Source organism: Metopolophium dirhodum, chromosome 6 (genome assembly GCF_019925205.1).
Source record: "Metopolophium dirhodum isolate CAU chromosome 6, ASM1992520v1, whole genome shotgun sequence".
Lineage (NCBI taxonomy): Eukaryota > Metazoa > Arthropoda > Insecta > Hemiptera > Aphididae > Metopolophium > Metopolophium dirhodum.
The window spans coordinates 14300463-14321194 of record NC_083565.1 but is presented as its reverse complement, the minus strand read 5'-3'; the positions used below and the strand labels follow the sequence as shown (position 1 = coordinate 14321194).

The window sequence follows — 20732 nt, the reverse complement described above, 5'->3', positions numbered from 1 at the left end:
TGATAACTATTTTTTAACTTAAATAAGAAGACTTCCCATAGGTTTTGTCGGAATTGTGGTAACAGATTTGTATAAATTGTATACCTAACAATTATTGATGTGGTTTTTGAGTTGAATTTCAAACATATACGGGTGCCAGAATCAAGCGCCTGGTTTTTGGCCACGCAAAAGTAAAGTTTATCGGTGTTATCACATTTTTTCTGCCCCAAAAGGTGATGACAGACAGAAAAAACACACACACCATTGTAAAATTAAAACATTCATCGCTCCTCTTAGAATCTATTATACCCTGCAGGCTGCAACAGCCAGTACACTAAACTCCAAATATTGAAATACATTATTTAACTAAGCTTTGAAAAAACAACATTAAATCAATGATAATACATAGATTGATTTATTGATAACAAATAACAATGTATAGCAGTATAGCCAGTGCAATATGTTATACCTATACGTTTTGTTAATCAATATGAATATATGATACAAATGTCCAACATGCTTGGAACGCAACGTAAATAATTAAAGAAATACATAACTGATGCATCCAAAATAATCTGAAAACAATATATAAAATACGAATTTATATAGTAATATAATGATGTCATGATAGAAAAGAAATATAACTTAGGCAACATTTCGTACTTTCGATTTTTCTCTGTTGCTTTAGCCACGTTACTCAATTCTTCATGTAACACGTGTTTTCTGATACCATAAAAATAAATTTTTATATAGGATGTCCAATCAAATTCTTCCAAGCTGTACCAAAAAGCGTTACGGTCATCTTGACTTAACAACGACCACAATTCCCTAGTGTTACTATTGTCAAATTTCCACTGTCTCGTAGTAAATTCATAAAGCAAATCCATCATACATTCCGTTTTCACATACATTTTCAAAATTCTATAAATTAACATAAAAATATGTTTAAATGCTTAAATTGTTTTTATATAAACACGTATTTTCGATTTCCGCTATGTCTAACAAATAGCAGTAAAATAAATACTTAGGTAGGTATACATAAATTAATATAAGGTATATATTATATAAGGTTAGGTTATATGTATATACTATATTGTCAAATAGTTTACATTATATTACATCTACCATTCAAACAAAAGTCAGAAGTGGCATTAAAACGAGTGTCTTTACATTTTAAAGCAGCTTTCTATGCATAAAAAAAGGGTAACAATTATTGAGGTTCAACTAAAATGATTTCTGTTATTTTCTATAAAGCGATTAAAAATTCATCACATCATAATTTTAAAACTATTTTTAGTTTTATTATATTGTATTCTATGAGAATATAAAATTATTATAGTTTTTTAAAATAAATAAGAACTACATATTTTAGTAATATTCAAACGTAAACAGCAGATAGGTAAAATTTAAAAAAATTACCTGTTGTCTAACGATAATAATAGTAATTATTGTACAGAGTATGTTGCAGGCAAAACGGTGCAGTAGATAGTTAAAATCTACAGACAGCTGTCGATTTAAAAAAAAATTGTATGATATCAAAATTGACCAAATTGCTGTTAAATCACTTTATAGTTTATAAAAATATATTACATTAATGATACACACACAAATTAAAAATCATACAACACTTACTTAGGACTTTTACCACATACGGTTAACCAAAAATCCATCAACTCGGCTGGTATCCGATGCAATACGAATCTCAACATTTTGCCAATCCATAAATTGGTATAAAAAACATAAAATATATACCATATTGACTGTAAAGGCGGTGCTTCATGATAATGACCATTAATTTCTTCAATATACCTACCCCATAGCAAGGGACTCTCAACACTAGAAACGTAATTATAAACTTTTGGTTCCTGGTTTATCAAATTGGAGTTTTGATATCTGAAAATTCAAAAATATCATCAATATCAAACATTTATAATTTTACATGTTTGCCGACCACACAGTTATGCGCATTTGAATACGAATTACAAATTACAATAATATATACACCTGTTCACCGTGTCCCACATAACACTAATCAACGCATTGACGGTGTAATCCGCAGGCACTATATCCGTGATTTTGTTTCTGACAATTGGAACAGTCCTTAAAAATCCAGTCATAACACCGGCGACTATCCCAGACGGTCCGTTCATGTTTTCCAGCCAACCGGGACCAGGTTCCGATTTCGTACAGCCGACTGAAATAAAAATGAACATGTAATAATATAGATTGGTTGAGCTATAAATTATAATAGTAATAACTAATAGCAATATCTTAATATATATATATAGATTTTTAAACGCACTGCACGTGTGTTGAATATAATTTAATGTAAAAAAGTTTTTATTTTATTATATTTCGTTCACGAGAAGTTGAATTACTACTTAAATTTATTTTGAAGGGAAATCGTTTTAAATATTTAAAACTACATTACCTATCTTTAAAATTTCAAATGGGGTTCCTAAAAAATTTGGAATAGTGTACTTAACACATGTCCGTGTATGCTTAGACGTTTTCCCGTTTGATGTACTAGCTATTTGTTTTGTGATATTAGTATTTTTATAACGGTAGATACACATAGAATTATCATAATAGTCGATACATCGTTAAACTCTTCTTGCCATTGATCCCAAAAGCCCCAACAGATATATTATATAATATTAGAATCAAACAATTTGTGTATAAGGGGTGAAATATATACCCACCTTCTCTCTAAATAGTTCAATTATATAGTTAATCTTTACGAAACATATCAATAATAAAAAAGTAAAGTACTAAATAATTTATATGGATATTAAAGAGCCAATAAGTACCTAATACGTTTTTAAAGAAATTTATAAGACTTTTTGCCAACAACCACAATGTAAGCAGTACCAGTCGTACGATTACACCCAAAAATATTATTGCTACACACAATGCTGTGTTAGATGCATTCTAAATCACTTTACCGAGACTGTACTAACTACTAAGTACAAAGTCGCTTGTGGTTAAGAGCCAAATGCGAACTATGTTCTGGCGCGCACCCTGCCAACTATAACGGCTGCCTTATATATAAGGCTGTCTTATAAAAAGTCAGAGCAAACAAAATAAAAAAGTCTCCTAAGGTTCCGATAACCAGGCTGGTTCTAGATGCTTATACCCAGCCCAGAATTAAAACTTAAGCAGAAATTGTGTCAAGTGAAAATTCGTCAGAAATCGTCTCTACCATGTTATGAAATCAATTTTAAACTTAAATTAAATTATCAATCCCGTTAATTAATAATTAGTAACTTCACTTCTCTATTTCTCTCCTCTGTTTTAAATTCATTATGAACTTATTGCTAAAGGCACCATTTCTCCCTATTCAATTCATGTCTAATATTTCCACACAAGGCCGTATATGAGGGGAGGTTTTGGGAGTTCAACCACCCCCCCCCCACCCACCGAAATATGTTATAGTTAATAAATTTAATTTATGTAACTTAATTATAATAATTTACCATATTATGTTTGATTATTGATTATATTGTTAAACATTTTAAAATCGAGCTAATAAAAATTCTGATGGTATTTTCTATAATATAATATTATTATATCATACATAGATAAGGCACACACTATAATTAAAGATGTTTTGTTGACGGACACGAAACGTCTATAAGGTACTTAATATATTATCGAATAAAAAATGATCGCCCGTTTTTCCGTTTAATCTCAAAAAAATCAATGGTATTGTCAGTACACACAGAAATAGCATTAATAATAATTTTATCGTACACATTAAATAAGTACACCAGTATAAATATTGTTAAAATATTCTAAAATAATTATGATGTATTAATATATAATGTCAGTTTTTTTTTGTTTAAAATAAGTGTTAGTTGTTTTTTTTAATTACCTACAATAAAAATATTATTTAATTTAACCCCCCCCCCCCATCCAAAAAAAAAAAAATTTGTTCCAGCTACATTTTGTTTCCACACCTATAATTATCTCCACTATCAAATATATAATTCCCTCAATAGTTTAACCTTAATTTTACAATCTTAAAATTATGTCTTATTTAATATTTTCATTATTTATTATTCTGTATTAATATATATATTATATGCATAAATCCAATTAATTTTTGGGCTATAATAACTTTGATTTATATTAAATGCCAATAAGATAAATAAAAAAAGACATCTTCTCCATCTCTCACATTCTGTAGGTGAAAAAAAAATAGAATTTTACAAATTCAGCCCAGTTGTTATTTTAATAATATAATTTTAGACTAAAATCATAAAACAAATGTAATAAACTTACTAATTGATGGACGAAACACTGAAATTGGTAAATGAATACCATTTATTAATACCAAATTTTCTGCAATAGCTTTTGTAAAACAATATGTGTTTGGCCAATCTTCTAAAATTCTAAAAATCACAAACAAACAAATTTGTAAAACAAAAACTTTCTTTGCACGATAGACTTTTCACGTGAATTTTCATTAAATAAATAAATATAAAACATTTCAAGACAGGTATAATATTTTGTATGGTCTTTATTTCATTCATAAAACTTGAAATGTCTCTAAAATTAAATTATTAATAATGATTTTTGAAATTGAACAAAATAATATGTAATTCGATAGTCAAGACAGTGCATCATAATTTAATAAATCGCGTATCTTTTATTATTGCTAAAATATTACCATATTTTATAATTAAAAAATATTTTTATTATACTAATAATTAATAAATATAAAGATTTATATTATATGCTTAACTTTTAGAGTATTTTTAATTTCTCGAAAAACGTAAACCAAGAAAAAAACTGTAGTTACTTGTATAATTGTAGGTATATACTACTATATATATAAGCACAGTCAAAAACCGAAACCACCTCGCTTTATTTATTGCGATTAAAATAATATTACATATTAGGGGTGACTGGGGGGAACTACGGTCAGTGGGTAATACCGGTCACTTCGTTATCCAATAAACTAGTTCATCTAAAATTGTGTTGACCATATAAAAAGGTTAAGAATGATAATAAAAACTTATTCTTATTGGAACGATATTATGAAAAGATGTTTTCATGTTCAAATATGTACAATGAGTTTTTAGAGTTAATTTATATAAAAAAAAAATTTCTTGCAATCTCAATTAAGGTAAAAATATTTATAGTATATTTCTACTTTATAGATGCACATATAAAACAAAATATTTAGATTATGATTATACATTCAAATCATGTAATAGTATTATAGTTTATCCATGAAAAATATTTTCTAATTATTTGTCAAAAGGGATGTAGCAATCAGTATATTATATAATTATTATAATATGTGTGTTAATAATCAATGATACAACTAGTATTATCTATTGGTATTGGTTTTCAGTAACTATCTATAAAGAAAACTTTTAGTTTGAACCATTTTTCAAAAAATATTTTTTCACTATCTTTTTGCATGTATTTATTATATATGTATAATGGTAGGGGTAGGGGTTAGGGGTATGGTAGGGGGAATACCAGTAATTTGCATATTTTAAAAAAAATGAAAAAAAACATTAACTTATGTTTTAAAAATCCGAGACATTGACATAATGCAATCAATATGTTCATCGTTCATGCATCCATTTATTGTAGTAGCATAGTCTTAGACCCTGAGATATAACAATTCTTGCTTAGATGCCCGTACCTCCCCCAGTCTCAAATATGATGTATGTGAAACAAATTACCTCGGTGTAGAATCGTTGAGACCAAACATATTTTTTAGGTCCTTGGCCGTAATCGGAACGGGATAGTATTGCTCTTTGATTTCATCCCTGGGACAATGCGAATATGCGGTTGACACATGCACAAAACCCTGTGAAATCACACAATTTTTTTTATAAATATTATAATATATTATTACATTTATATATTTTACACGATTATACTCCATGACTATAAGATAGGTATAAAAATTAATTAGAAATGTAACATTGTTTTCTGAACATAATATGGCTTATGAACTAATGCTCTGAAAATGTACCAAATATGCGGATTATATAGGTGGTATAACCGGTAAGTCTTCGATGCATAATAATATGTTTAATGTTACCTTAAGGTTTTTCATTTGCGTTGCTAAGGACAGGAGTTTTTCAGTCCCTTGTATGTTTATTTTTGATGCCGATTCGAGGGTTTCATTAAATCTGATCGTAGCCGCGCAATGAAAAACAAAGTTTACATTTTCAACTATCCAATCGCGATCAGCTGTAGTCAAACCCATAGACGAATCTTCTAGATTACTATCAATGATTTTGATTAAGTCCGTAAAACCAGGTTTTTCACTTCTAATCCGGTCGAATACCTTTGAAAATTATATTTTTACTATAAATTCATAATATGTGCACCATAACACTGTATATAATTTAATTAGTTTTATATCATAACAGTTTTAAATATTTACATAAAACGCCAAATTAAATGAATATGGTATACTTATTAATTGAAAGCTCTAAATTTAGAATTAATAAATTATATTCGAATGATTAGTTTATCCAAAATATTTAACTGACAGTATTAACGATGTATTAATGAATATAATTAATTAATTAACCACTAATGATCTTTTTAATTAATTACAGTCGTAAGCGCTTATGTTAAAAATATAAGGCTTAGGTAACACAAGTTATAAACTAATTATTGCTGTTGTTGTTGTTGTTGTTCTTCTTCTTCTTCTTTATATTACCTACCTAAATTCAAGTTTAATATATTAACAAATAAAACCTTATAAATCTAAATTAACTACCTACATATTATTATATGTTACTAGATTTAAAAATGTAATGCCAACGACTGATGTTATACTTTCTGTATTCATCTATTTTCTATAAATTACCTATATAATATGAACTTCTCGGATCATTTTAGATTCCGAGTGGAGCGAAGAATATATTGCTTTACTATGATGTGCTTTTTTTTATATCTGTATGACTGCAGTATACACTGTACACGATAAGTAGTCAAAAAAATGCTTCAATTTTCAACTTCCGTAACTTTTCTGGTGGAAAAAAGAATCTAGTTGGAATATTCAAAAGGTCAAAATTAAAAATTCCCAGCAGTTTTCAAAAGCGACATGAAAAATAAAAAAAAAACAACGAAAATATGGGAATTTTTACGCAAATACAATTTTTTGACAAAAACAATTTTGTTTTTTGGTTCAAAAACGAAAAACCGTTTTTTACAAATTATTCACATTTACCTAATTTTTAAGTTATGTTTATAATAAAATCTTCAAAATATTTTACCTCGTTTTGAGCTATTTACATTTTAAAGGCATAAAATACCTATATGTTCATTAATTTTTTTAAAATTATTGCCGATTAAAAATATTTGGTCTGTCAATAACCAAAAACTTGAAAACGTTTAACAAGGTTCCTCATAAGAAGATAACCTTTAAAAAAAGTGTTAGCTTAAACTCACAATATTTGTTTTAAAAGTACTTAAAGCTTAAATTTTAATAAAATTCATCAAAGACATGTAAATTAATTTAAAATTTTTATAGGTATATAAGGATTGAAAATTTAAAACACTAAACAAGATATCTCATAAAAATTTAATATCGTAATTAAAAAATCTAAACATTTTAAAAACACTGTCATTTTTCATAGACATTTTAAGTTGGGACGAAATTAAATATTTAATAAAATATTCTGTGGATTTTCCTATAATCAGAAAAACAATCCAAGTATGAAACTATAAAATAATTTGTTTTATTTATTAATTAGATTAATTATTATTTATAACTAACTGTAGGACAAAAAAATAATATGAAGGTTTATTAAAATGTATATTATATGATCGAATTTCTATTAAGTCAACAGTCATTTTCAGTTATTTTCAACACTCATCTAAAAACTATGTACTTTATAAGTATAAAGTAGTTATCTACTCGTGTGATGCTGATATGCTGTCATTCTTATATAATATGTAAGACAAATGACAAACACACATAGGTAGACTACAGTCTACAGGCCCGGCGAGTTACCGAGTTGAACTCGGGGGCGGCGTAACATTTGGGCCAGCTTAGTAATATGTGTCATAAACTCATACAATATTTGAATAGGTACCCTAATACTCTAAACAATGAAATATGAATAATTATAAATAATATATTATGTCTTATTGAAAATTGGGCCATTAAATTTTTTAGGGTAGGTTAAAAATTAAAATCCTAAAACTCAGTGAGTGGATACTTTTCCTATCCTGCCTTGATAGCCTATATAAGTAGGTATCGTGCGATGATTACAATTAATTAATCAACGAAATTTTAGCTGAAGTTACTAAAAATGAAAATTATGTTCTATAGTATGAAAAAAATATCACTTACAGCTTGTTTGTACATATCAGCCACCCTTTGATTAACATTAAATCCTTTTTTACTTCTCACTAGGATCGCAATTTTTTTTACAGGACATGATCTGAGTATTTTCTCAATGAGTATCTTCCCGAGAAATCCTGTACTTCCGGTCACCAAGACTATCCCATTTCTAAACGTTTCGGGTATACAGGCTTCCATTGTTAATTTTTAAAATAAAACGCTGACGACTTCGTAGGACTTCGAGATGTACGAATGGAAACAAAATCTGTCTACATTAGAAATACCACCGTATAGACAACCTATAAAATGAAAATAGTACCCAGGTAATCGCTTTTGAGATATAATGATATATACGCCTAGCTATAGGTATAGTAGTTATACGCGAATATTCAAGGCCCAAATTGTAATAGGTAAGTTTAGTTTAATAACAATGAATCAAAAGAGGTAGAATTTAATGGAAGGCGCGTAACAATAAGCTCATTAAAAGGGTATATCTACTAAATACTAATCGATGACTACAAATTACAATACTATATTTATAAACCTATACATAGATATTTTAACCTAGACAACGTAATGCATATGACGTATATAATATCGGGTGCGAATACGAGTAAATCGAAAAAATAATAATTCGTTAATTGTTATATTTATGTAAATAGATATTAAAATACAAATTAGTTAATGATTTGTAACTGAATATTAATATCTCGTGCTAATTAATAAAATAATGTGATCGGATTTTGTATAATAGGTAACTAAATAATGCTCGTTTATGAAACTCTAATAATATAAAACAGTTGATTTGACCAAGCGTAGACCATAGTTTTTTCTGTATATTACTGTACTACAAATTACAATAGTGTAGTAAAAATTTGAAATTAACAAATTAATAAATCATATTTTTGAGAATTTTCTATTCATCGAAATTTAGTATTTCGTTTCACTTTCACGATAATTAAAAAACCACAGTCGTCCACAATGTTTAAATACTTGAATAATATAAATGTACAAATAGTAGTGACCAGTTAGTTTGCTTGTAGGGGCTAATTCATCTAAATGTACGTTTTAAGGGGGAAAACCCTCCACCCTTAAATTCCGCCTATAGCTACTTATAAATTATTATATTAATAATACTAATTAGCTATCACTTAACTATTATATTGAAAAAATTAGACATATAATATTATGTAAACTATATAATAAGGTTTCTATGTTAAAAACTAATTGGAAATTTCCACAAATAAATAACTATAAATATTTATGTCAAGTATAATCAATACAATAAATTGAGTAAACTACAAAATAAGGTTTGCCACTAGCTATACCGCAGTGTGGCCCGACCCTTAGGTATGTTTTGAGTGTGAGTGTGTGACGAGGGTTCTACCACGTAGGTAAAAATTGTTCAACTGAGACAAATGCACATGAAATTATTTATTTTACAAATAAAATTATATTTTAATACAATCTTTCCATCGGTCAAAAATTTTAAACTAAATACAGTTTAGTGCTAATTTATAATTTTTTTTCCAAATGTAAAATGTTTCGAAACTTTGTAAGGTACTGAATCTAAAAATGTGAATTTGAATTTGAAAAATGTTTAGTATTTTTACAGTTATACATGAAAAAACTACTTTTTTATTTTTAAATTATTTATTGTGTAATAAGGGGTGTAACACGATCGGAGTGGTTAACTCAAAGTCAAAGTTAAAATTTTGAGTTAACCAAGTTTACAACTTGTTACTGAGTTTATCACTCAGGCTGTATTTTTAAATAATGTATAATAATATAAAAAATATAAAATACAAATATAAACATTGATTATAAATATTCATAGGCGCAAATCCATTAAAAAGCTAGGGGGCTAACATTTTTAACATCAATGTAAGTGGGGATGCTTCGATCCAACATAACTAAAAAACTGTATTTTTGGGGGGGGGGGGGGCTAAAGGGATATTTGGAGGACTAATATCCCCCTTAGCCCCCTGCGATTTGCGCCTATGTAAATACTATATATAGTATGTATATAATCTATGATATAACATATCATTTTATTTTTGTATAAATATGGTGAGAGTGTGAGACGTATATGTTGTAACAATAATTGAAGTAGGTATTTGAAGATGTAGTTTTTGCCATCACTACAACTGGAATTCTTGTTGTTGGATTAATTCACCTCGTGGGCTCCTAATTGATGTGCTCTATAAGCCCCAAACATCAGTATTTCTGAGAAAAAAATTTTAAACACTTCATAATGAAACGCATAATATACGTTTTAACAATGAACTATTTTAAGTTGTAGTTTTTCCTATTACTTAACCTGCAAGTTCAACAAGATATTTTCTTCTTGCTACTGGTTTAATTCACATCGGAAGTTTCTTAATTGCCGTGCTCTATAAGCTACAAACAGCAGAAAGTTTTTGTTGAAAAATATTATTATAACATTATCATTCTGTCTGGGATATTCCTTGAAAAATAAATTATAATATTTATGAAGAGAGAAACTATAATATATTGTATAGACATTATTCTCAACTCTAGATTTAAAATTTTTTTCTTATAATGCTTGATTAATTTTAATGACTAAACTACTAAAGGTTGAAAATTAAAACTTAAAAGGGATATGAATATTTTTAAATCGATAAACACCAATTATTTTGTAAAACATTTATATATATAAAAAAAAACAATGAACACCCAATCCTGTATTTTTGAGTTTTTAAATTTGGAAACCCTATTTAGGACAGGCGACTGTCTATTAAATTATATGCCCAGGGGCACAACAATTCTAAATACGGCCCTGAGCGTAACCACCATTATTCCAAATCGAAGACGTATACTAAAAATAGAAGACACGGGATAGATAGAACGTGAAGTTATGTTGATACGTCTTTTTTCTTCATTTAAATCAATACCTACTTCACAAGAACCTAATTATACTAAGTAGGTATACTATATATAGCCACTAGTTATAGAAAGACAGGAGTACCTATATTTTAATATTTTAATATTATTTTTAATAATACCTATGGTTATGCGCCGAGCCGGTTACGATATCAATAACGATGATAAGGCTTATCAAACATATTTTAGTTGACACGTGAGAATAAGTTTCGCTAGCTTAGCTGGAGCTTTTGTCAGGTACCCATGACCGTCTATATTCTGTACTCTATGATAACGTTTTATAATATGTGTACGGTAAAATCATATATAATTATTAGTTATTATTCTAATTTCGTAGTTTCATTTATTACAGTATAAGTAGGTACATATTAACTTTATTTCATAGAAGTATAGATTTAAAACGAATAATTGTATTGTTAATATGTGGAAAAAATGTATAAGAACTGTAAAAACTCACGGGTCGCTGGAAAACATCAAGTCGTACTTGTTTGATCCTTCATACACATCGTCGATCAAATGGATAGTCATTGCCATCGAATTTGTGCTGAACTTGTATATCATACAAACAGTGAGGTACACAGAAATTGACTGGAAGGCGTACATGCAAGAAGTGGAAGGTGTCGTGGTTAACGGTACATTTGATTATGGCAAACTGAAAGGAGACACTGGACCATTGGTGTATCCAGCCGGATTTGTGTATGTATTCTCCGTGCTGTACTACTTGACCGCATTTGGTAAGAACATCAGAGTCGGCCAATACATATTCATGTTACTGTATTTGGTTAACATATACTTGGTGTTCAAAATACATGAACGCAGTAAAAAAGTGCCACCGTTTGTTATGTTGCTACAATGCTTTTCGTCATATCGTATACATTCAATATACGTATTACGACTATTCAACGATCCAATTGCCGTGATACTACTCTACCTGTCCGTTTACATGTTTCTAAAGAACAAATGGGTTGTTGGCAGCATAGTCTACAGTTTGGCTGTTTCCATCAAAATGAATATCCTACTCTATTCCCCTGTACTGCTAATAGCGTATATCACAAAATTTGGCATCCGAGGAACAATCAAACACATTACGTATTGCGCTTTAGTACAGTTATTGTTGGGCTTGCCGTTTTTAATCAATAATCCTATTAACTATGTACAGGGTGCATTCGACATATCTAGAGTATTTGTGTATAAATGGTCAGTGAATTGGAAATTCGTCCCACCCAACATTTTTGTGAGTGGATATTTTCATACCCTTTTACTGGCCATACACCTCACAGTGTTGTTATGTTTCACCGCCACTTGGATAAAATATTTGAACTCCTATGCCAAAATGAAACAAATCGAACACGACTTAAAACCTCAGCTGAAGAAGAAGAAAATCAACATCAACATGGATATCAGCGCAAATTTATTTTTATTGCCCATGTTTTCAGCCAATTTTATCGGAATAATGTTCAGCCGCTCATTACACTATCAATTTTATGTATGGTATTACCATACACTGCCATTTTTATTATGGTCAACGCCTTACGGAAATAAATTCAGACTAATTGTACTTGGCCTCATAGAAATATGTTGGAACACATTTCCTGCTACGGCATTTAGCAGTGCTTTACTACATGTTTGCCATTGTATTATTCTGTATGGATTACATAGGTACAGGTATAGATATGGGTCTATAAAAAAAAATAGGTAGTGTAATTATATTATATAGCAATATTACAAATGTAAACCAACAATTTTATTTTTCATTGCATTCTAATTTAAGCTTCCCTTTTTTTGTGTAGTATTGAATCCGATTTTCTAAACTCGCTGAAAAAAGAAAAACATGTTCTCAATTATGTTTAGTAGTTACTAGTTATGCTTGTAGCAATAAAATAAATATATCTTATTACATCTAGAAACATTTTTATAATAATACACATTTTTAATTCTTTTCACACCAAACATATCATATAATTAATAATTATTAATTATATATTATAATGTTCTTTCATTTTTACTATCATACATAGAAGTGACATTACTTAAATGTTATAGTGATTTTAAACTTAATGAAAAAAAAACTGCTGAAAATGCTTTTATCTGTTTGTATAAATTGCGAACCATAATCAAGATTTAACTAAAATAAAACAGTTCCTGTGCACAGCCATTGACTGAGTACTTAATAAAAATTGACTGATAATGTTAAGAGCAAAATTGTGAGGAAAAATGTATTTAATTAATTGAATTAGTGTTTAAAAATAAATGTTATTATTTTAAAGCATTAAATTAATATTATATAATATAATATATTAGTTTATTACCACTAGCCGGTCTCTTCAGAAGTGGTTGATAAATTTTAGATTTGACACCTTGTATTAACCATATGCTTTGATTGTTAACCTTGTTTTCTGCTAAGGTTTCAGTGTTTTTTAACATTTCTCCCAACATTGTAGCTCTGTAAGTTATTTTAATAAACAAATTTTATTTCAAAATAAGTTTGGTATTTGTTGTATTAATTATATTATTTTTTAAATAGCTATCATGAACTTAAAATTATTTGATTAAGAATACAAAAGTTTATTAATTTAAAAAAAAATTTAAAAAAATACTTGATCATATGTGTAGCCCATGAACATTGTAAACTAGTAATGACTTCCGATATAGACTCATCTTCAATAACCCAATTGACATTTTCAAATTGGCAATCAAATAAATTTAATGGTAAGTCACTAGCTAAGCAATATTGAGGTTTACTAAAAATATAAGCATTGTCATTAAATATTTAAAAAAAAAACAACTCAACTAAGTACCTTGGACAATTTTCAATGTTCAATAAGTCTTTAAATATATTTGGGTTTTCTTTACGACATCCGACTAATATGAGTACTGATACTATACACCGAATTTGGTGCCAAAGAAATGCCTTACCCACAATGGTAAGTTCGCACATGTCATAATCTCTATTTGTTGAAAATTGATTATTTTCAGAGCATATTTTTATATCAGCACTTGTAATCCTTCTGTAAAATTGTACAACACCATTTGCAACATCCATTTTGCACAAGTTACGAAAATCGTGAGTTCCAACTACTTGCTGTATAGCTTGATTCATCAACTATAAATAACAAGTGAAAAAATATTAGTTTTTTATTAACAAAATATAAAAAGAAAATATTTATCAGCAAAAGTACAAACATCCACATCAAGATCACCTCGCGGAAACCAGTACTTATATGTCCTAGACCCACAATCAAACCGGGCACTAAAATCGTCTTTCACTGGACCCCAGGCCACTACCCTTATATCTTTTGGTAATAATCTATTGAGCATTTTACAATAGGGTAATTCTTCACCATCATCGCCATTACTTCTTACAGTCAAAGAAATCACCTGCAAAATAAAATGGTTATGTTACCAAAAAATAAAGCAATTCTGTAATAGAAAAGTTATCTGGCACTTATTATTTATTAGTATATTTAATGCAAATTTAATTTAGGTAGTATACATTATAAATATAGATATTTTTACCTGGCTAAAAGAACTAACACCTTTATCAGTTCTTCCGCAACGATGGTAGTTTGAAGTTTGTCGACTTTCTATTAAACAGCATATGGTGAGTGCACGAAATAATTCATATTCAATAGTCTTTTCGGAAACATCTTGAGTAGCAAATCCATGATAATCCCATCCTAAGTATAATAACTTAAAGACTACATGTCTTTTATGATACCTACAAACAAAAAATATTATTTAATTAGATGATGTATGATGCATATACCTAATTTAATAAAAAAAAAAGTTATATTTAATAAATCTTTCAATTGTTATTGTGGTAGTAGGATTATAAAATGTGAATAATTGTAACAATATTTCTTTGAACAACCTCCATTGATATTCCTAACTACAAAAAGTCAAGACTTATCAAAACTATATTAATTAAAATAGTTTTGTAACATTTTTTATTAAATAAAAAATATTCTTAGATATCTAATTATATTCTTATAGTTTTGTAGAAATATTAATTGTAGCACTTAAATGTAGTCATAACTGATTAAAAGTATACCTACAACTACAACTTAAATACACATTATAGATGATCTCACTCACGGCATTTTTAACTAACAATATTTCCAACTATAAGTGCTTCCAAACCTTCATGGCAAGGGAGGCAGATAGTACATTTTTGGAATAGATAATTTTTTGAAACTAGTCCACGAGCATAACACAAATTATTCCACAAATATAACATATCCCACATCCCAAATCTCGCTGGGGAGGCAACTGCCCAACCGGCCACCTCCTGTAGAAACGCCTATTTTCCAACACATTTTAATAGCTTAACTTATATACTTCCAAAAATATTTCAAAAGATAATAAAAAATATACTGATAATTAACTCTGTAAAAAAAAATAATGTAATTAAATTTGTTGATAAGTAAAATATTGTGGTAAATTGTATTTAACTAATTCTTATTCTCAATAAAGGTACACATGTACTATATAATTTAATTAAGGTTTATCAGCCTTGTACTATGTTTTTCTAAGTACAATACAAATTCTGACAGTTAGGTATGTGTTTAAAAAAAAAATGTTTGTATTAACCTGGTAAGTTCTTAAAATTCTAATTAACATATAATATTTTATTACTTTGTGAAATCAATAGTTCTTTTGGGTTTCGTTATTTTTCTACCCAGCTTCTTACGGTTCTGCTCTTTGAGGTCTAAAATTATACTAATAAGTTCCTGCAATTAAAATGTATAAATTGTAATATATAATTTATTTACTAATTTTTGTTCTTGTTTTAAAAATATAAAAAATTGTCAAAGTAAATTACCTCTTTAGTTAGATGATTAAGATTTTCATGATTATAATTATCAGAATCGACCTCAAGTGACATTTTGCATAACTTTTCTTATGTTAAAACTTTTAGACTATAGGATAAAATATAGACGTGACTATATAATTAATTATAATGTATTTCAATGAAATATCAATGTGGTATTAACAAAACAAATTTTGTTTCATTTTTTGAATTCACTGATTAGTGATTATGTCAGTAAAGATAACTCGTTGATAAGCAACTTCTTGATAAGGTGATAACTACAATTCTACACATGGACTACAGGACTAAGATATAATCACAGATATAACTAGATCTCACAACCACGAATTTAATATTTATGTACAAGAAGCAAAGTGCGGGGGGTCGCTACGTGTTCCTGGAGTTCACAGCGCCCTCTGCATTTAACACGGACTAAGATACAAATTGTGTAGCCAAATAAAACCACCGGTAGCGCTGAAAACTTCAAGAACAGTGTTCTTATCAGCTAAGTGACACCTTTTCGTGGCCGTCCTTTGATCCCCGTCGACCATGTCGTTTCCAGTCCATTATATCTTAGTCCGTGATTCTACATAATAATTTTATATTTTTATGTAGTTGTGTCTTGCGTACTGTGCATTCACTGAACTAAATATTTAGTATTTAGTTCATTCTGTGCATTTCTTATAAGGGGTTCTTCCTATTTAGGATTCAGCTCACCAGCTGTATACACATAAATACACTATGTACACATTATGTATTTCATATTATTATCTGCTGATATATTCCTAACCAAGTGCGCCCGCAGGATAAAATCCCACCCGGGGCAAGATAAAAAATATTTATAATCTAATTTTAGTTATAGCGATGTTGGTATTAAAGTACATGCAGTTAAAAATTCCAAGGGGAGGAAATGGCACCCCCCTGCGGGCGCCCATGTTCCTAACTCATAAGTAATTAATTTTTTAATAATTATTTTTTTTATAATTCAATAAGTTTTGTTCCGAGTTTTGACCAAAAAGCAATTATATCTGAATCCAAAAATATTAAAATGAATAATGCAAGCAATTCAAATAATAATTAACAGTGGCGTATGCAAGGCCCTCCCCCCGCCATTGCTGAAGCTCCCCCATCACCGTTGGTGGTGTTATTACTAGGTATTTTTTTAAAAATTGTTATCAAGTTTCAAGTTTATTACTGTCGTCAACTAGTAAGTAAGACGTAAATTCATGTATGTTTTACCAGAATTAATTAATTTTTGCAAAAGCATTGTACATGGCACTTTCTATTAGAATACCAATTTTCGAAACAATGATCAGTAATTTTTTGTTAAAAGTAACTACTTGTATGAAAGACCTTGTATTAAATTTTCAAGCCTTAGCTATATAAATTTAATATTTATACATTTTAAACTACAAATTAACTATAGTTTTGTCAAAATTTGAACTTTAAATGCTTATAAAAAAATAATCGTGCCCATATTATGTATCGTTAATATCAATGAAACAATCATTTTTTTAATAGAATTTTTGTTGTAATTCATCCTAAATTCTAACTAATAACGGTAGATTCTTGAAATTTTCTAAAAATATTTATATTTACATTTTCCATACATGATAAAATTTTCAAAATATTTTGTGTCTTTTTGTGTTATTTATAGCCATGAGAATTTTTCTAATTTTGTAAATTCTTTTTCAGTTAGTAATTCATAAAAAATTTCTTTTTCATACCTAATATGAAAAATTCTAATAGAATATTCCCAATAACTTTTTCTGCCTTTATTAACAAAAAGAATTTTACAGGAAACTTACTTTGAAAACTGCTGGGAATTTTCAATTTTGACCTCTTGAATGAATCAATTAGATTATTTTTTCCACCAGAAAAGTAACTGAAATTGAAAATCGAAGCATTATTTTACTTGCTTGATTTTTGATCTTGATCTTTAATCAAGTAAGTATGGTAATTGAAATGAAAGAAGTTTGCATTTTGAAAACTTCAAGAATTTGTGTTAAATAGGAAAATAATAAACATGTAACTCAGTAATTATGATAAGTAGGTGAGTAATTTAGCTAGTTATAATATAAAATATTAATGGGAGGGATATGATATCACACTCAAGCGGTATAACCACTTGAATTCATAAAAACGTCGGCGTTAAAATATCTATTTTTTAACTTTTCTCCTAAACTATGATAGCTAGAAAGTTGGTTGATAACTCATTAAAAAGGGATTATCAAGAAGATACTAAATGTAGAATCAAATTTTTTTTTAAATAATTATTTAATTTTTCACAGATAAAAAAAAAGAGTTAATTTTTGCTAGATTTTCATTTAGCGAGGTAGATTTCTGAAACTGGAGAACGTTGTTTGGAGTCTTGTTAGATTCACATTGGCTAGGAGAAGTGCATTGAAGATTTTCAGAACTTTATCTCCAATCGTTAGTTCACTACAAGGCTGTAAAGCTGAAAAACATCAAAAAACGCCCAATAAAATTTGTTTTAATTTTTTTTCATGTTCTGTAGTAAATTAACTATTAAAGATAAAGTTCTGAAAATCGTTACTGCACTTCACCTAACCAATGTGAATCTAACAAGACCCCAAACAATGAAATCCGCTCTCTGGTTTCGGAAATCTATCTCACTAAATGAAAATGAAAATTTTTTTTGTGGGACTGTTCACACCGAAATATTTCTGGATTCAAATTGCTATACCGCTTGGGTGTGATATCAGTTAATAAGTTTCTAAAAATTAAAAATCAAGAAAGTTTACATGCCGATCCCTGACTTGGCAAGCGTTTTTATTACTTATCGTGCACACATACACAAATAAAATAATACAAACACACAATATTGTAAAATTAATATATATAGGTTAGGTTACATTATAATATTTTGATATATGTTAGCACGGATTAAGGGCATAAGTTCTATGGCACATTTGATATTTTCTGCAGGCGACCGCAGCCATAGATACCGTATTGTTAGCATAGACCATGAGGCCTCAGGACTTCAGTAGCATGAACTAAGATGTTACCTATACATTTATACTAGGAGTTACCTAATGGCGGCTCGCTGACAAATTTTATCCAGCCCGCAGACTAGAAAAAAAAAGTAAAAACCGATAATATTATACCTACGTCATATAGGTATAGTGTTCGTTGTAATTTATGATTTGGTTCATAGGTTGTTACCGACGTCAGCAATTTGAATGTACCCATGATTCACGAACAATTTCCTGATTCATATTCAAAATTATTAATTGGTGACCACGGCATATAGTTATAATATATATATTATAACTATATGTCACAGATAGAGAGCCTCTCTAGTCACAGATATGATGTAGGTACAATAATTTATTGTATATATCTGTGGTTATAGTGGTATAATATGTCCATGGTTGTTAGTTGTGTTATTTTATTACTTGATAATAGCAAAAAATACAATACATTTTTAAGAAACTATTACAATGTCAAAAACAATGTTTTGGATTTGTGTCATACTATTAATTGCATACATTACAGTTAGTAAGTGAGAGCATATTATTATTTATTACCTACCTATAGCAATAGTATTATAATTTATCATACTTCGCCGCAATAAATAATAAAACAATATTATAGGGTACCTATTATAAAGTATTGTACTATATACCACATCTAATATGTATTATAATACTGTATATAATACACCTGCCTCAAATCTAGGATAAATAGCAAATTTAAAACATAAAATAGCTAAAATGTAAAAGCATAAGTTTGAATGCATAAAAATATAAAATATACCTACCTATATAAATATACAATCATAGACATCATGATTCGTGATATATATAGTTAGAATAATAGTTAGATTCTTAATTAATAATTACTACTCCAACCTTTAAGGTGATCCTCCCCCTTAGGATTTTGTTAACTCCTTTTCATATGTAAATATTAAAAAAAATATTATAACAAGAGTAAAAAATGAGTACGCTTGGAAAGTCTTCGACAAGAGGATGAAATCAATTTTTTTTTGTACCATGGTACCTTTACTGAATTCACCGACTCGCCGTCTATCCTTTCTTAAAGTTTTGTTCGCCAATCACCGCTATAATAACTCCAGAATCGTTGACTTAAACCTCAGATTATACAAGGACATAAAAAGCTATAGATAATATTGTTTAATATTATAATAGTATTATTCAATCGTGGAATAAATCGTATATTTAGTAGGTATATAATATATATATAGGTCCTAATATTATAGCCTATACTATAGGCCCTATAGGTTCCGTTATTTGTATTTTATATAACGATACAAATTAATATTGTCATACTAAGTATCCAAAATTCCAAAGACGTAGGTACCTATTCGGAATTTTTGCGGTGCTCTGGTACTATGTCTCCCTTTTACAAAAACTTGAAATCTTAGATAATATAGGTACTATATGGATAGAGATAGCTGACGGACCCATGTGACCATGTCCCGATGTTTTTAAGCACATATTAGTGACCAGTATCTAACTATTAGACGAATAAACTGCGCATATGTATCTGATAAATGTCGCATATTTATCTATTTGAATTGATATTTACAAAATATAAATCAATCACTGATCAACGCCTAAATATGCGATAGTTCTCCTCACGCATGCACAGTGTTAATAAATGTCTTATAGGCTATAGCTATTAAAATTATATCAAAGTATGCTAAATTACTACCTATTATAAATA

General features: G+C 28.5%; 3 protein-coding genes across 3 annotated transcripts; 1 reads left to right on the top strand and 2 right to left on the bottom strand.

Moving 5' to 3' along the window:
* Window positions 1-415: 415 nt before the first annotated feature.
* Window positions 416-8926, bottom strand: LOC132946819 (fatty acyl-CoA reductase wat-like). Its single transcript, XM_061016900.1, has 8 exons — window positions 8318-8926; window positions 6047-6295; window positions 5682-5809; window positions 4264-4373; window positions 1984-2173; window positions 1612-1872; window positions 643-900; window positions 416-554 (listed from the first exon to the last, which is right to left on the bottom strand). The coding sequence occupies exons 1-8, from the start codon at window positions 8504-8506 to the stop codon at window positions 461-463; spliced, it is 1479 nt and encodes a 492-aa protein (XP_060872883.1). The 5' UTR covers window positions 8507-8926; the 3' UTR covers window positions 416-460.
* Window positions 8927-11311: 2385 nt separating this feature from the next.
* On the top strand, window positions 11312-12911 carry LOC132947003 (lethal(2)neighbour of Tid protein). Its single transcript, XM_061017169.1, has one exon. It carries the CDS (start codon window positions 11634-11636, stop codon window positions 12909-12911), a length of 1278 nt encoding a protein of 425 aa, XP_060873152.1. The 5' UTR covers window positions 11312-11633.
* On the bottom strand, window positions 12887-16239 carry LOC132947004 (tRNA pseudouridine(38/39) synthase). The gene is made up of 8 exons (XM_061017170.1): window positions 16035-16239; window positions 15848-15942; window positions 14729-14930; window positions 14396-14590; window positions 14011-14315; window positions 13810-13953; window positions 13522-13655; window positions 12887-13027 (listed from the first exon to the last, which is right to left on the bottom strand). Exons 1-8 carry the CDS (start codon window positions 16095-16097, stop codon window positions 12957-12959), a joined length of 1209 nt encoding a protein of 402 aa, XP_060873153.1. The 5' UTR covers window positions 16098-16239; the 3' UTR covers window positions 12887-12956.
* Between the last annotated feature and the right edge of the window lie 4493 nt (window positions 16240-20732).